This window comes from Notamacropus eugenii, chromosome 4, assembly GCF_028372415.1.
Source record: "Notamacropus eugenii isolate mMacEug1 chromosome 4, mMacEug1.pri_v2, whole genome shotgun sequence".
NCBI lineage: Eukaryota > Metazoa > Chordata > Mammalia > Diprotodontia > Macropodidae > Notamacropus > Notamacropus eugenii.
In genome coordinates, this window is record NC_092875.1 from 190,663,239 (window position 1) to 190,681,183 (window position 17,945).

At 38.9% G+C, this 17,945-nt stretch overlaps 1 protein-coding gene across 4 annotated transcripts in view; it reads right to left on the reverse strand.

Annotated features, from left to right (window-relative positions):
• KIF13A (kinesin family member 13A) overlaps nt 1-10,408 on the reverse strand; it is a 257,778-nt gene extending 247,370 nt beyond the window's left edge. For all 4 annotated transcript variants that reach the window (XM_072603931.1, XM_072603929.1, XM_072603930.1 and 1 more), the window contains exons 1-2: nt 10,026-10,408; nt 9,440-9,530 (exon numbers count right to left, since the gene is read on the reverse strand). In XM_072603931.1, the coding sequence (XP_072460032.1) occupies nt 9,440-9,530; nt 10,026-10,080 (146 nt within the window). In that variant the 5' untranslated portion in view covers nt 10,081-10,408. The remainder of the gene's footprint in view (nt 1-9,439; nt 9,531-10,025) is intronic.
• Between the last annotated feature and the right edge of the window lie 7,537 nt (nt 10,409-17,945).

The window sequence follows — 17,945 nt, forward strand, 5'->3', positions numbered from 1 at the left end:
AGTAGATTTGTGTCAACAAAATGTAAATCCTTTATTTTTTGATGATGCCATTAATCTTTAAAATATAGTTTTAGAAGCTGTTATAACTAGAATAAACGACCTTAGAGATCCTGTAGTCTACCATCACCCCCATTTTACAGAGGAGGAAATTGAGTACCAAAAAAAGGAAAGTCACTCAAGGCTACATAGCTAGGTGACTCAAGTCAGCTACTTCATCATTAGCTATCATTTGATGAAAGTTAATAACTTGGCAAATCAATTGATTAGATAGCCTACTTTTATTGACTTTTCCCAGCAAAGAATCTTTATCTCATCACATCACAACTTTCCACTTGTTCCCTGCTCCATTTCACAATTTATGAGTCTATGGCTTGCAAATCTGACTTTTTAATTTCAAGTAGCGTTCAAGGTTCTTTCCTGCCATTATAAGATAACCTTTGTTTGTTAAATTTTTCATAACCCCAAATTTTAATTAGCTACAAAAAATAAAAGCATCTAATGTGAGAAAAGAATGGCCCCAAACAAATTAAAATATTATACTTATCTCTCTACCCTAAAAATTTGCTACATAACTGGAAGAAAAAACAAAAAAACAAAAGCAACCAACCATACTTACTACTGCAAGTATCCCTGTAATATAAGCGCTAACCGGCTCTCAGAGTAGCTGGGATAATAAGTAGGTAAACATAATAAGCATCAATTCTGAGAACTTTTAACAGTTAACCACAGAAGTTAAGTACATCTAAAAGCTTGTTAATCTATTCAACAAACTACTTGTGGGTTTATTGTTTGTGGTACTTCTATAATTTGAGATAAACTGCATCTGAAATGCACTTGTAAATGGTATTTTCAGACAGTTCATTGGCATTTGATCTTTCTGATTTTCCATCTGAGGCTCTCTGAATGTGAGCTACTCAAATATTTGTGGTCATTCAGGGCAGGGCTCTAAATTAGGGAGTGCCTCCTCAAGACAACATACAAAGAGCCAAGAGCAAAAGACATGCTTCCTTTTCCTCAAAGGCTTCCTTCCTGTTCCCTGGCTTAAAAGTCTACAATCTTCTTCCTCTGGAGGGAATTACAGACAGGCTCCTCCTTCCACTTGCAGAATTCACCCACCTACACACTAGAGTCTGCAGGACAGGGCTGGGTTGGGTAGATAAACTACTGGGGATTTCTATGCTTTCATTTTGTTTCCTAGTCATTTAATGGACATTACAAGAGGTCTTACATTGAGCAGGCTCTAGCAACTCACATGGCAAATTCCAGTTACATACCTGTAACTTAAGATAGAAAGTGTTTAGGGAGAATTAGAATTTGATATGGCCACATTTCAGAGAGGAAACCAAGTTCCAAACAAAGGCTTCAAGGAACAGCTCTGGAAATGTCATTTCTCCACCCCCAGTTCATATTTATTGCATAAACCAGCTCTACTATACAGTTTGGGTTTGAGGTTTGTTTGCTTGTTAATCTCCATATCACAAAAAGAACACCACTGTACAACAGGAAATATAACTGAAAGGAGGTCAAAATCAGATTACCTCGACAATTTCCTATATGGTCAGGCAACAGACACTGCCCTGCTGTTCTCTCATTCACTACCTAAGACAGGTGATATTTCAAATGTCTGCATCCTAGATTCTTTATTTGACTGACAATTCCTTCCGATATGTGAACACTTCACATATCTTCCTGTTTCACTCAAAGGTTCCATCAGCTTTCAGTCTAAGCACCTGCTACTTCAAGAAAAGAGACACCTCCCTACTCCACAGTAACCTCCCTAATCTCTAAATGAATTAACAAGCGGTAAATCAAAATGCAAACTATCTCAGCCTAAAAATATTACCTCCTTATTCTCTATTTGAATCATGCTTTTCCCTGCCTCATTTTATACCTTAATCTAAAAATTTCCATTATTCACCTCATATACTATGGGTACATTATTCAGCTGCACATTGGACCCAGCTGACAAGGTGGCTAGTTTTTGCTCAACTGCTTTCCTTACCCTTCTCTGTTTATTTTTTATTATAAAGAATGGCTATCTGGATGAGGGAGAAGAAACAGATGTAGTAGAAAATGAAAGTAATGTAAAAGACCAATAAAAATTATTAAGTGTATGTAATGATACATTACAATGATACATTGTGACTTAATAGAACTACAAGGTAACCCTGCCTCCCCCCCCCCCCAAAAAAAGTCATCCAATCAACCAACTTGCTGAATGCTTAATTCCCACCTAGTCCTAGCTCATGGTGTGTAAGCACTCTAGAATAAGAATGAAATCTGGATATGAATCCCAGTTCTGCCACTAACTACCTATGTGACACTAGGAAAGTCATTTTCCTTATCTGAAACTCAGTTTCCTCATCTGTAAAATAATGGGGTTGTATTAGATATCTAAAATCTATTCCAGTTTTTATATAATAATCCATGAATATTTTAAGAAAGAGCTATAATTTTATCAGTGTGAGGAACTCCCACCCATTGATCACAACCTGTCTAGAATTAGAAATTCTTAAAGCAAGAGAAATTAACTGACTTCCCAGAGTCAACTAGCAAATGCCAGAGGCAAGATTTGAGTAAGATCTTTCTAACTTAACTTCAGTATCCTAGCCCCCACAGCCAAGGTCTGGAGAAGCAACCCTTGTGAAAAAGTAGTTTGCCAGCCCAATCATTATTAACACCTATGGCCAACTAACTGCCACCAACAAAGCAGGCAAGCCAGTGTATGTCACACTGAAAGAAACAGCCAGGGAGTGGCACATGCCAGGTGAACCAAATTATCACTATCACCTTGGCCATCACTTCCCTTCAGATTCTGGTAGAAATAGCCCTACATTCTAAACTCAAGAATTTAAGGTGCCAACCACCAGCCCTGCTTTCAACCAGAGCCCCTGTAGCCATCACTGAAGGAAGCAACCTTTGAGAAGGGACCTACCATTCCTACCACCTATCACTGACCAAACTAATGTGCTACTAAATTCAAGAGACTAGAGAAATAGTTGTACTACCACCTCACCCCACCTCCCAGAAAATCAGTGACTCTACTTCTAGTCTAGCCCTAACAAACAGTTTTCAGGGAAGATGCTCTTGTAAAGATTCAACCTCTCAATTGCCTCTACAAGTTCTCCTTCTTGGCAGTCACAGCTGCTAAGCACCAAGATAAGAAAGTTCTTGATACCAAAGTCCTTGGCATCATCAAACAATTTATTCTTAGAAATGGATATGCCTTTATTAACAAAAAAATGGCACTAAATATACATTACAATCAACTTTGCTGATCTTTCTTTTTGACTATTAGGTCTTTCCTTCTGCCCTACAGCTGATTTCTTTTGGGTGGTCTCTGTTAGAGTGGGAGATCTTGGAAAACAGATACTGCCTTGCTTTTCTATTTGTATCCTCAGTATTAAGCACTGTATTTACATATCATAAGCATTTAATAAATGCTTTTTCATCCATTCAGTTTATCCACCATGCAATGTTTCCTCTACCTATGAAACTGTAATATAAAATCACTAACACCATATAAAACATGTCAAAACTGTACAATTCTAGGGATGATAGTTTGTATTTACACCAAGCTTTTTGGTTAGCTTCCAAATCACTTCCCATGTATTATCACACCTGATCCTCAGCAATCTTGGGATATATGTAACTATTTAATATTACTACCCTGATTTTATAGATAAGTAAATGAAGTCTCCAATAGGTTGAGATTTGTCCAAGGTTAGTTAGATAGAAAGTAGTAGAGCTAAGATTTGAATCCATACTAAATCTTTCAACAAGCATGTTATCATAGGAAAATTAAGAGCCCCAAATTTTAATCCATACAATCACATTCTCTCAGGAATTGACCAGAACAAAGTGAATAATGCCTTTCCATCTAAGGGAACTCACAGTTGATTATTACCTAACTATCCTGACATTAATAACATTACACAATTTCAGACCAAAATGGAGCTATATTGTATCAAAGAGCATCCAAAGTAAAAGACAAATTATATGCTCCTTGATAGAGACAAACTTTTACGAAAAATCACTGATGAGACAATTCATCTAGAAACACCTGGCATTTTCTCCATCTTAAAGAACGTTCAGGGAAAAAGTTCATCAAAAATGGAATGAAGCCCCAAGCTCTTTACTGATAATCTACCTTCACTAATTTTTGCTTGTCTAGCTACAAGATGACTCAGTTTGAAAGAGTCAGAACAGAACCATAACATTCAGCTATGGACATTCAAATGTAGAATATCTTGGCCAACTGCCAATATTAAAAAGAATAAAATAAGAATTATCTTTAAAAGCACATACTTTCGGGGTGGGGGGAGAAGTAAAATTTAATTCCAAAAGCAAAAAAGCAGTACCTTCTACAGTCAACACTCAATTATTTGTACCAGTGCACAAATCAGTTGTGCATAAATCAGAAGCCATAGATAATCCAAATTTCAGACCTCTTCCAATTTGAAACACATTTTTGACCTTATATTTAAACACAAATGTGCATGCTCTGCTGGGAATTCACTTCAAATAAAATAATGAAACCACAGGAACATGGCCAATTTCCTCATTCTGCCCCATGGCTCAACTCCTCCCTCTAACTCAGATGCAAACAGAATGGAAGAACTTAACTATGTTCCAAATTTTTAATAAAAATCATACACTCTGAACCACCCATTTTCCTTCTATTCTAAACAACTTTTTGCAAGGACAAACTTCCCCAAAATGGCACAAAGCTCTAGGACAGAATGGTATCAAAGACCTGAGACTGTTCTCAAACCCAAGTAAACCCAATCTCAAAATTTCCCTAAAATAGAACTGTATAGTTGAATGTCTGGATTTAAGATTATTTCCCTGAATACTATGTAGGAAGTAAATTAAGAAAGTAGATGTGTCAACAAGCCTATAATTAATGTCAGTATATTCTGAATTTAAGAAATGGCTGAAATAACCTAGCAATAATTAAACTAATCATTAATGGAGATACCAGAATTATCAATAAAGCAAAAGTGTCTAAATTTGACCTTGAAAAGACAATAGCTATGGAAAATCAAAAGTCTGGCACAATTTTGGATTGAGATGAGTACCCTTTTCCAGTGAAACATTAAAAAACATTTCTAGAAATTTGGTCTTCCATATGTAAAGCAGAAATCAATATTTGTTAAGTAATTTCAATGAAATAATCAACCAGGCAAGTAGATGGAAGGAAACAATAAATACAGGATGTGTTTAGCAAGATGTTTCTTCATATCATGTTAAGTTAAGAAAAAAATTAAAGTTCATAGTCTAATAATGGTATATATGGTCAAAAAGCATAAGACAGCTATAAGGAAGCACAAATCCTTATCTGAAGACACTGAGAATTCCCTGCAATCTCAATAAGCTGAGAAACAACTTTTTTCATTACACCTATCCATGGATAACAATTAAGAGGCATGCCTATGTTTTGGCCTATTTTTGCTATTAGTAGATTGCATCAACTCATTAATTTGCAATCAATTTTCTCATCACCAAATAAGATGAAATTATAATGGTTAAATAAAACACTATATGGTAATGTTAAACTCACTACCTGATGTCACTCATCAACAAAAACAAGAGGTCATCATCCTAGATAAATAGAAGTGAAATTCTCTTGTAATCAACTTCACATTATTGGGAACAGAAAGGAAGAGTGTCATAATGGCTTATGTTAATAAAATCTACCAATATTACTAAAGTATGCTTGCTTGGACTATGGATCATAAAGCACCATCCCAGAAGTATATTGAGTGAAGGAGTGAAATCAACCTGATGATAAAATTTATTACAGCTAATTAACAATTAACTTGACTGTTGCTTTCATTTCTATTCTCTGTGGAAAGTATAATCTACACCTTATGGGATAGAAGGGAAAGTACTGATTCTGACCTTTGAAGAGCTCAAAATCATACCCAAAATTTTAAAACTACATAATGTTAGGTTTGAATTTTAGTTAATTCGTAGGCATTACACCATAATATAAGTACAGACTAATCAAAAGAAAGTATTGTATAGCTAAAAATTGGCTGGAATTCAAACTGTCAACCTTTTAACTTCTCTATAAGGAAAACTCACTTCCTCATAAAGCTGCCAAGATAAGGCATGTTTTGTAATTGTACCTTCCATTAATACCTCCTTCTTGGGATACTCTAAGGAAAAAAAAACTTCTAGAAAAAGATATTATCTTTTAAAGTAATACTTCAAAACTAAAGTTGTAAAAGGTCAGATATATAAGCCTGAAAGATGTAAGACAACCACTGCATATATTAGGTAAGCTAAGGATTCCACCTCATTCACCTTTTGCCCCTAAAACAACATGCTTCACCCATTATCTCCACAAAATAAATCAACCTTTGCTGTTATGATTGATGACAGGTATGTCTTAGCTTTTATTTACAAAGAGCTTCCTCCTGATGGGTCTCCTCCAGTTGTCCTGATCTATATCTTGCCATTGGACTCAGATGACCTTGGAGGAGAAAGTGAGGCTGGTGACTTTGCACAGCCCTCCTTCCCTTAAATCCAATTCACTTGTAAGCCATGGAATCATTTTCCTGATATCAATGGCCCTCTTTGAGAAGGAAGGACAAACAACAACAGCTTCCTCCTGATGCTAATAATGTTCTGACTATATAGTTTTATCCCTACATGGTGAGTTTTTTTAACCCCACATTTTGTAATGCTTTAGAACAGATTTAGGTAGTTCAAGTATTCAAATAAATCAAGGCAGTATATTTTTAAGATAAAACATTAGGGACTACACAGCACAAAATGAACCTTGTGATCTATTCTGTCCTTCACTATACATTCTTCTATAATTCCAAGAAAGTGGGAAGAAGGAACAAGTCAAGGCTGTCACTTTCTTTTCCTGGAAATCAATATAATCCTGTCTCAGTTTTCACTGGATAAAAGACTCCAAAGTTTTGCCTTCTTGTAGTTATGAACTTCCAGCTTGTGATTAATATAGCATTAATGATTTCTGCCATTTTCAATAAACAATAATTTCTGTTTTGCAGCAGATTTTTCAACACTGACTTAAGAACCAACATGGTTCAAAACAGTAGAATCTCTAGGGGGAGAAACAGCTACTTTCTCAGTCAGTATCTCTTCCTCCCCTCAGAAGAATGGAAGACTAAAATCAAATAACAGAAATGAATTATGGGCCTCATAACATGGAGCAGTATTGAAACTAATCAACCAACAGCAAAAGAAGTGAGGGGTTGTTTCTATTTTTAAAATGTTCTGGAACTTTAAGGGGAATACCCTGCAGAGAAATACGAAACCAAGCTGCACAATGAAATTCAAAATGCATTTGATGTCTTCATCCCTGCTGAGGTATTAATCCTAATCTACAAGCAGACCTCTGGTGGTGATTCATCTTGGAGCTGTCTGTATGCTGAATGTGCCCATGCATAGAGAGAAGCTCATGGACAGAACTGGGCCTCTCAAGGCAAGAGTGATTCCATAATGCAATTTTTCATTCTTACCTATGGGACAAATGAATAAAGGATTAACTAATTCCTGGCTCATAGTTCGCACTTAATAAATGCTAGTTGACTGACAACTTATAAAAAAAAGAAAAGACAGGAATCCAGCAATCAACACATAAATCTTTTCAATAAAGATCCTAAATATTTATTTACTCCAGTGGCAACTATAATGATTGTTCCCATAGTGCAGGGAATCAAAATCCACAGAACTAGATTTACTTTGTTCTGCAAATGATAACACTTTATTTCATTAAACATTAACTTCTGGTAGCAATCTCATTCTGGTTGAGTGACATGTAGCAGGTGTCAGGTCAGCAAGTCAAACAGAAGAAACACTATGACAGGAATAAAAATATTATACCTGGAGCAGGGAGAACTGCACTCAGCAGGATAACTTTCAGCAGGTTACAAACAATGTAACCAACCAGATTTGGCTTATTTTACATCCCAAGTATAAAGGTAAATGTCTGAATTTGGGTGACTATAACTTTATTGCCACAATGAAAAGGACTCGCATTATTTTGTTACAATTATGACAACCAAGGGGGAAGGGAGAAGAAACAGAGTATCAACTCTGTACATTAAGGTTATATAAGAGAAGTATCAACTCTGTGTATACTATAGTGTTACATAGCAAAACTCAGCTTAACAATAACAGGCCCAATTTGACAAAATAGAGTTGCCATAAAAATTAACTGCAGGTAGCAGAAGTTAACCCCATAATCCAGAAGAGTTTGAAGTGTTTTTATATACTCTCTGGCCTGGAGCAAAAAGAAACAACTTGCCAGCACAAACACAAATAGTATAAAATTCTCTAATCAGGAATTCCCTCACACTTATTTTTCACTAGACCTAAGCAAAACGATGTCTGAACACCCTGTAATTAACAGCAGTAATGACTGTAGCAATAAAGCTATGTATTCAAGTTTCCCTTTACTTGGGAGAATATCAATCAACAGGTGACTTAGAGAAACACACCAAGTCACTCTTTACTCCTTTCCCTAAGAGGAAATAATTTTGCAAAAAAACTTTTTTTTCTGCTCTATTTTTACAGTCTAGGGCAATGGTATTTTGGATGAACGCCAATGGTTTTCTTTTCAGGGGTTTACCAGATAAATGTCAGATTCTCAAATCATTTTAGGAACATTTCTCATACTGTTTCACAGAACAGATCAGAATTAATAAGGATCCAAGAGTTACTACTTTTCAAATGCAAATATCCTTCAATTTATTAAATATAGCCCCTCTTCCAGAATTCATCTAGTGTCTAGATAGCTCAGAGTAAAACCTTTGTTTTCCCCAAAATTAAAACCAACACATTACAGTCAGGTTATCCCCAACTCAACACCAAAGTAAGTAGCCCAGATTTCAAACTGCAGTGGGCAAGAGTGTTTTCAATTATTATGATTTCACATTTTAAATGACGATGCCCAAAGCAGAGCTCCTCCAGTGACAGTACAGTGGGGTGAGGAGAGCACCAAACAGAGTCCCTAGACTTGGATTCTAGTGCTGGTTCTATCCCCGCCCCCATCCCCAGCAAGTTGTGACCCTAGACAAGTCACAATCTCTACGTGTTTCAGTTTTCTCAGTGTTAAAAAGAGGTTAACTCGGATAATCTCTAAGGTTGCTTCCAACTGTAAAATTCTGAGGCCACGGCCCTGTGGTTCTATCACAGCTGATGATCACCATCTACCACTTGTCCTTGTCTTTGCTAGGTCATCTGTCCTAGAGCAGTTCTCCAAGGGCGGGCAGTGGGAGGCTGGGGGTAGGGAGGAAGAGGAGAACTTGGACTTCCAGAAGCCTCAGACAAGAGCTGGTGGTGACAAACTTAAAGCTGTTCTAACAAAAGGGTACATCCAATTTGTTTTCTCCAGCTTCAACTTGAACAACTCTTTAAGGGGTTAGATTTATTCCTCCCCTCTAGTTACTGGCTTTACCTTTCTCCTTGTTTGGTGTTAGAAGGGGGAGGGTGCAGGACAGTCTGATTCCCCTCCATCTCCACCACGCACTTTGTATTCAGTTCCAGTTCTGGCAAGGGGGCAAAAGAGAAAGAAGAACGTTGCAAAGTCTGGGCATCCATCACCCAAGCCCTCCTCCCCCTGCACGGACGACAAATGTCCCGAGCTTTGGGTGGGCTGCATCCAATCCCAACGCTCCCCCTCCACCAGGCTTGACACTCTCTTTTGGAGTAGTCCTGGGGGACGGAGGGGTAGGGGGGTTGGCCCGGCAGCAGCTCCCAGGCACGGCTTGGGGCAGAGGCGTGGAGGAGGAGAGTCCAGTTGGTGCACGGGAGGACAGCACCAGCCACTGGAGATGCAGAGCTCTCAGCGGCGGCCACTCTGCTCGGCTCTCGGCCCTTCCACCCGCCGGCTTCCCTCCTTCCCCTCCCACCCCTCCACCCCCGCCCGCCCGCCAGCAAGCCTCCCCACCCCGAGAGCTTTCCAAAGTTGCCCTCCTGCCGCCGAGCCAAGGGAGGAGGAGGAAGAGGAGGAGGAGGAGGGTGGGGGGCGCAAAGATACTTACCTCGCCTGTTCATGGGCCGAACTCTCACGGCAACTTTTACCTTGGTATCCGACATGTTTCCCGAGCCCCCTGCCCTCCCCTCCCCCAGCCAGCCCCGCACGCGCCCGGCGCCCGGACTCCGCGGCTCCCCGAGGGCGGCAGCCCCGCTCACAGGGCGCCTCGCGGGGAAGCCTCAGTGCGCGGCCTCGGCCGCTGCGCCGTCTGCAGCGAAGGGCGGTGCGACGTCGGAAGGTCCATCCCGGGGGAAGCTGCCCGAGAGCAGAGAGGGGCGGGCGGGAGGAGGGAGGAGGGAGGGGGCGCGGAGCGCGGAGCGCGGAGCCCAGAGCCTGTCGCGGCGGCGCCTGAACTCTCCCTTCTCTAGCCTCGTTTGCATAACTGAGCTCCCCGCGCGGGCGCTTCTCGCCGCAGCCCGGGCGGCGGCTCCATCCCGACCGCCATCTTCCGCCCTCGGCCCCGGCGGCGGCGGCGGCAACTCCCGGCTCCCAGTTTCCCGAGCCTCGCTCTCGGTCCAACAGGCAGCGGCTCCGGAGAAAGCCGGAAACGGCCGAGTAGCGCTCGGCGGGGGCGGGGGCAGCGCGGAGCCCCGGAGCTGCCCAGTGCGGGCCGCGGAAAGGCACGAAGAGGCTCGGGCCGGGCTGGCGGGGCGGGCTGGCGGGGCGGGCCGTCGCTCCTAGCTCTCCCGAGGCTGGCCCGGGCTGGAGCGGGGAGCGGCTCTCGGGGGCGGCTGCATTGTTTCCAGCGGGGGGCGGGCCTCCCGCCCCCGCCCTGGGCCACACCTGCGTGGGCGCCCCGCTGAGCTTCTGCCCCGAGGGATCCCACCCGCAATAGCGAAACTCCCTTCTCTGCTTTACGCCAGCCTCCACCCCAGGCCGCAAAGCCCGGGACCAAGCGAGAGTCTCTCTGACACTTCCCCCGGGGTGGGCAGGTCTCATTCACGAACCCAAATACTAGGCAAACAGAAAAGCGCTTGCAATGCCTTCCCTCCTATTCGCTGACTTCCATAATAATCCTGGTCTTCCAAGCTTCAGTCCTGGCGCTCTGCTCTTCTCTTCCCTCCCCCTCCCTTTTGGACCTGTGGTGCATAGGGAACTTCCAGTATAGACAATTACCTCCACAGTGCCAGATTTAACTCTCTCTCTGTCTCTCTGTCTCTCTCTCTGTCTCTGCCTCTGTCTGTCTGTCTGTCTGTCTGTCTCTGTCTGTCTGTCTCTCTCTGTCTCTGCCGTTGTCTGTCTGTCTCTGTCTGTCTCTGTCTGTCTCTGCCGTTGTCTGTCTGTCTCTGTCTGTCTCTGTCTCTGTCTCAGTCTCTCTCTGTCTCTCTCTGTCTCTCTCTCTGTCTCTCTCTCTGTCTCTCTGTCTCTCTCTGTCTCTCTCTGTCTCTCTCTCTCTCTCTCTCTGTCTCTCTCTCTCTCTCTCTCTCTGTCTCTCTCTCTCTCTCTCTCTGTCTCTCTCTCTCTCTCTCTCTCTCTCTCTCTCTCTCTCTCTCTCTCTCTCTCTCTCTCTCTCTCTCTCTCTTTGTCTCTGTCTTTGTCTCTGTCTCTCCCAAGTGACTTCTGCAGGGATTGAACTACCCTCAGCCAAATGCCTGTCCCCTACTTCAGGCCTCATGGAACAACACATAATGATGTGCTCCCTCAGTAATGTTACAGTTTTTTCCTCTGGTTTTTTAAAAATCTTTTTGACATGCTTATATGGAGGAGAGGAGGCGTTGCTTTACTTGAGTACTATTGCAAGGTTATTGTTCACAACCATACCAAAGCATGGTAGATGATGGGAAAGGAGATGCTAAGTGAGCTCAATTTAGAAATTAGCCTTCTTTCTTGTTCCTTCATTACAATGTTATCTTCTTTGGTGCCTTAGACCATAAAACAGCTTAAGTTACTATGTATGTTGTACATAATTCCTATTTTGGAGAGGTTTAAAATGTCATGAGGATCAAAGAAATTGTCTAGACCCAGAAATTTCCATCAACTCAGTTCAAATGCCAGCTGCCACACAAAGCCTTTCTTGCAACTGTTTTAGTTCATATAGATGTCCTTTTTCTTAGAAGTCCTATGATACTTATTTGTAGCATCATCATTGTTGCCCTACCTCACATTTATAATAACTCACTTTATGGTTTAGGCTTGCTTTATGGCACATGGTGAATAAAGAGGTTCTCTCAGCATCAAGAAGAGCTGAGGTCAAGTCCTGTCTCTGATTGCTACTGACCCTGAGCAAACCCCTTATCTTCTCAGTGCCTCCCCTAAAAAATTCTCCAATACTGTAAGTTGCAAAGAAGATGCTGATCTATATTGGCAAAGGGAGTTTCCTCACTGGGAGTTCCCTGTATCAGTGAAATTTTAGGTCAGGTTATTTTTTAATGATTTTCAAAGTATTAGACATTCATCATTCCATTTGATCTTTATCCATTCCAATATTCCTATGGTGTAAATAAAGAAGTTATTATTGTTCTCACTATATAAATGAGAAGAAATGGATCAGAAAGCATCCAGCAAAGGGAAGCCAGGATGAAAAGGTCTTGAGCTAATGTCATAAGAGGATCAAATGAAAGAAAAAGAAAAGATTTTGGAGAGATATTACGTTTGCCTTCAAATATTTAAAGGATTGTCACATACAAGAGGAAATAAATTTGTTTTGGTTGACCCAGAGGCTACAGCTAAGAGCAATGAATGGAAGTTGCAGAGAGGCATATTTATGTATGATATGAGGAAAAACTCAGTAACAATTAGAGATGTGGGAAACTGAAATAGGGTGCCTTGGGAAGTAATGGATTTCCCTTTACTAAAGGTATTCAGGCTAAGACTGGATGAAACTGGGAAAAAAATTGGAAGAATTGAAAAAAAAATTGATCTCATTTAATCTAACTTCTTACATAATATATGAATCCTAACAGATGGTCATCCAACCTCTGATGGAAAGCTTTTGATGATAGAAAACTCTGGACATATACTGCTTCATTCCTGGAAATTTCCAATTTTTATAATGCTTTTTGTTTGTTCTTGGTTGGAGTTTTTTGAGACAAATGTCTTCCTATTTCAGTGAGATCTCTCTCAACTAGCTCTCTCTATCTGTAACGGATACTTAAAGGCCCATTCCCACCGGTGATCAGCATAGGACTTTTGATCTTCTTAATTTCCAGGCTAAGCCAGTTCAACCCATTCGCCAGCTCCTAGAGGTTCACAATATTGGTTCAGGACTTAGTGCAGACACCTGATCAGTTTTAACCATTTTGCAACTCAGAATTCCTTATCTCAAGGTTTTAATAGCCTCAACCTCCCCTTTAGGAAGAATAACAGGCATGTGCCACCTCATCAAGATGTAATTATTTAGAACTTTAATTAGAACTGAATTTAGCACTGAAATTTCTCTCATAATTTTTATTCAATTAACCTTCTGGAGCAGTATAGACTGTGTCCATTTCTCCCATAGAACAATCCTTCATGTGTTTGAACACAGATGTAAAGTCTAACCTAAAGTCTTCTCTTGGCATAATGTCTCCAAATCTTTCAATAGTTTCCATGCACTTTACCATCTTGGTCAGTCTCCTGTTGATTCATTCCAGTGTGTTAATGTCTTTCTTAAAATAATGGAATTCATAACTAGAACAGAACTTGGAGATAATAGCTCATATTTTCATACAATGTTTTCTTCCTAAAATTCCCTGAGGTAGTTATTGCAAATCTCCATTACCTACATTTTAAAAAAAATAAAGCATCTGAGAGAGAATAAGTGACTTGTCCAAGGTCACTTAACTTGCAAGTATTAGAGCCAATTTTTGCATCCAAGGCTCTTGTGACTCCAAGTCTAGCACATTTTAGAGATTATCTAGTGCACCTTACTTTGCTCATGAAGTAACTGTGTCCCAGAGAGATTATATATTTGCCCAAAGTAATATAGAAACTAGGTTGCAGAGTGACCCCAACTCTAGAGATTTTTGCTAGAATATACTACTTTATTAATATATTATCCAGAACTGGAAATAACACTCCAGATGATCAGTAATAGGCAGACACAAAAATTATGAGAGACTCAGCATAGTACAGTCAGGGAAAACAAGGCTATCAGGCACCGGCTTCAGGAAACAACATTGGGGGAAAAACCTCTTTTAACAGGAGCAATAATTAACTGTGAGACATTGATAATTGGTTACTGCTAGTATAATTAGACTATCCAGAGTGAGTCTGCCGTGTCAGAGTCTGCAGTGTGATTGTTAGGCAGAGTAGGGAAGGATCCCAAACAAGTGGTCAAGCACCTCATGAGGATCTTAGGTACCTTCTTTGCCTTTAAATAATCTACAGTTAGCTCAAGAAGATATCCAGGTGATGCATCTTATGTTTAGGTGTATGTTCCCAGGAGAATTGCCACAGAAATACCATTTATCTGTTCTCTGAAGTTGAGGGAGCAAGTTGCATGGCAGGATAATCACCCAATAATGAAATTCAGTGTCCCTAGACTTACTTGCCTGTCCCCTTTATGCCAGAAGTTGTTACTTAAGGCCCTGCCCTAAGAGCATGCTTGTTCTAGGCCTTTGAAACTTATACAATCTAATCAATACTAAATAAAGTGAACCTAATACTTCTCTCAATCAAGATGTTTTGTTTCTATTAATGCAACCCAAAATAGAATAAGTGCTTGTTGAATGAATTAATGAATAATTACAACTGAAAGTAGGCACCATGAAAGTGATAGAATTTAAGATATGTTTTGAATAGTACTTGAGAGGTAATATGTAGGGTTTGAAAAAAGGGGTATTTCCAAGAGAGGAACAGCATGACAAAGTATGTGGAAGTAGAAGGGAGAATTACTTGTTTGAAGGACAGTGAATGGTCTGGCTGAATAAGTCAAAATGAAGTGGAACTGGGAAAAAAATTGAGTTCAACTCCCTCAACATTAATCCAAACCTGTCGGGGAGTGACTACAAAATAATGAAGTCTTCTGTGTGAAGGAAAGAGATCTAGGATGATGGGCAAAATGTAAGAGAAAAATGTAAGAGAAAACCAGTAAACATATTCAAACCTGTTCTCCCCAAGACTAAATAGATGCAAGAAATCCATATCTATCTATCTATCTATCTATCTATCTATTTATCTATCTATCTGTCATCTATCTATCTATCTATTGCCATGGAAACTTCTACTTAAAATAACAATTTACAAACTGGACAACTTTTTCAAAGCAAATAGCCACCTACCTAACATTTTCACCATTCAGCACTAAAGATCCATCCTGTCATGCTCCTCCACTTCCAAACAACACCTTGTGGGACATTTACCTTCATAAATATCTAATTACTATCATGGCTATATTTTGTTGATCACTATATACCTCTAAATGTATATGCAAATATGTAACAATAACCATACATAAAAATATTTCTGTCACCTGTAATTTGGATCAAACATGAGCTACCTAAGTAGTACTAAGCCACTAGTACTTTGAAAATCATTGCCTTAGAAATAATTTCAAGAATCTCTATCACAAGAATTTTGACCTCATAAAATTAAAAAGCTTTTATATGAATAAAATCAATAGACAGAATTGCAGGAGAGTGAAGTGGGGAAAATATTTGCATCTTGTATCACCCATGAAGGGCTGATGTTCAAAATACACTTAAAATAGAAAAATGGTCAAAAAATATGAACAAAAGATTTGAAAAGTAAATAACCTTCATAAAATACACTCTCATAGTAAAAGAAAAGCAAATGAAAACAACTCTAAGGTTTTATCTCATTCCATGCAAATTGGCCAAGATAAGAATAGTCATGGATAGAGAAGCTGTGAGACTAAAATCATACTAGTTTACTGCTGAAGTTGTAAAGTAGTTTAGATATTCTGGATTTCAATTTGGTATTATGCATGAAAGGTGACAAAATTAAAATTATCTATACTCTGACTCAGAAATCCAATTACTGCCATATTACTAAGGAATACAAAGGGAGAAACAAAGATCCTATACGTAACAAAATGTTCATGTACCACTTTTTGTGGTGGCAAAGACCTGGAAACAAAGGGACCCATTAATTAGCAAATGGCTAAAAAAATTATGGTATATAAATTATATACTATATAAATTATATACCATATAAATTATATACCATATAATTACATACCATGTAATTTTCCAGTAAGAAATGATGAATATTAGGAAGTGAGCAAAACACGGAGATATTTGTATAAACTAATACAGAGAAAAATAAGAACTACAGAGTAAATACAGACCTACATAACTTGAAAAAATTAATTTTTTATTGGCAAAGTCATGACAACCTAATAAAAGTGGGAATAACACCCAAATGAATTTATTTAGTTAGTTCTGGACAGACCAAACTACCAAAGGATTATTTAGCAGAACTGGAAAAAAATAACAAAAATCATTTGGAGGATCAAAAAGTCAGGAATCTCAAGGGAAATAATGAAAAAAAGGAGGAAGGAAAGGGGCTTTTTAGTAGAAGTTTGAAAAATATACTACAAAGCAGTTATTCTCAAAAATTATTTCGTACTGTATCAAAAAGAAAGAAGTCTATCAATACAATGGATTGTGGGGATAATAAGCATGTATTAAGCATCTATGCGCCAGTAGCTTTACAAATAATATTTCATTTGATCTTCACAATGATTCTGTGAGTTAGGTACCATTATCATGCCCATCTGTAGTTGAGGAAACTGAGGTAGAGGTTATGTGATGTGCCTAGGGTCACATAACTAGTAAATGCCTAAGGTCATATTCAAGCTCAGGTCTTCCCCAGGCTCTATCTGCTGCACCATCTAGCTATATAACATAAAAGCAAACAGTAGCATGGTATTTGATGAACTTAAAGATCCCAACTGCTGGAGTTAGGACTCACTATTCCACAAAAATTACTAGAAAAACTGAAATACAATACGGCAGAAATTAGGTATAGATTAATATCTCACACTATATCCCAAGATAAATGCCAAATGAATAATGATTTGGATACAAAGGATGACTTCATTAAAAAAAATTAGAGGAACAAGGAAGAAATTACCTTTCAGATCTATAGAGAAGGAAAGAATTCATGACCAAACAAAAAACAGAAAGGATCATAAAAGATAAATTGGTCAATTCTGATTATATAAAATTAAAGCATTTTTGCAGAAACAATACAAATGCAACTAAAATTAGAAAGGATATGGTTAACTGGAAGGAAAATCTTTGTAGCAAGTTTCCCTAATAAGGTTCTTATATCCAAGACACATAAAGAATTTATTCAAATTTGAAAGAGGCATTCTCTTTTTTAAATTATTAATGTATTTGTTTTCAGTTTTCTACAATCACTTCCATAAGTCTTAGAATTTCTTTCCCTCTCACCCTTCCCCTTCCCTGAGATGGAATGTGATCTTATATGGTTTCTATACATACATTCTTATTAAGCACATTTTCACATTAGTCATGTTGCATAGAGGAGTTACAATGAATGGGAGAAGCTATAAGGAAAAAAAAGCAGACCAAAATAAAGCATAACACAAAAGAACAATATATACCAACACTATAACAATGTAAAATTGAAGGTCACTAAAGGGAATTTGAAGTCTCATGGTAGAAAACATAATGAAAATTCTGGAGAAGAGATAAGGAAATAAAAGCTCCTCACACCGAAGAGGAGAAGGACAAGTAGGGCAGATTACTGGGTAAATTATCAGGCAAGGTTTCTTTGTTGGATGTTTTTACTTAGCTGTTTTTCCTCATCACAAGAGAAATTTCATTATGAACATAGAAAATTAATATAATGTCAAAAAAAATTGATAAAATGCATTTTTAAACCAAGAATCCTCATCACATATAAAGTCTCATAAAAAAACAGTTTCTATTTACCGTCCAAGAATTTTCTCAACGTCTTCTCAATGATATGATGAATGTAGTTTGTAAACTATTAAATGATAAATGTGAATTACTTT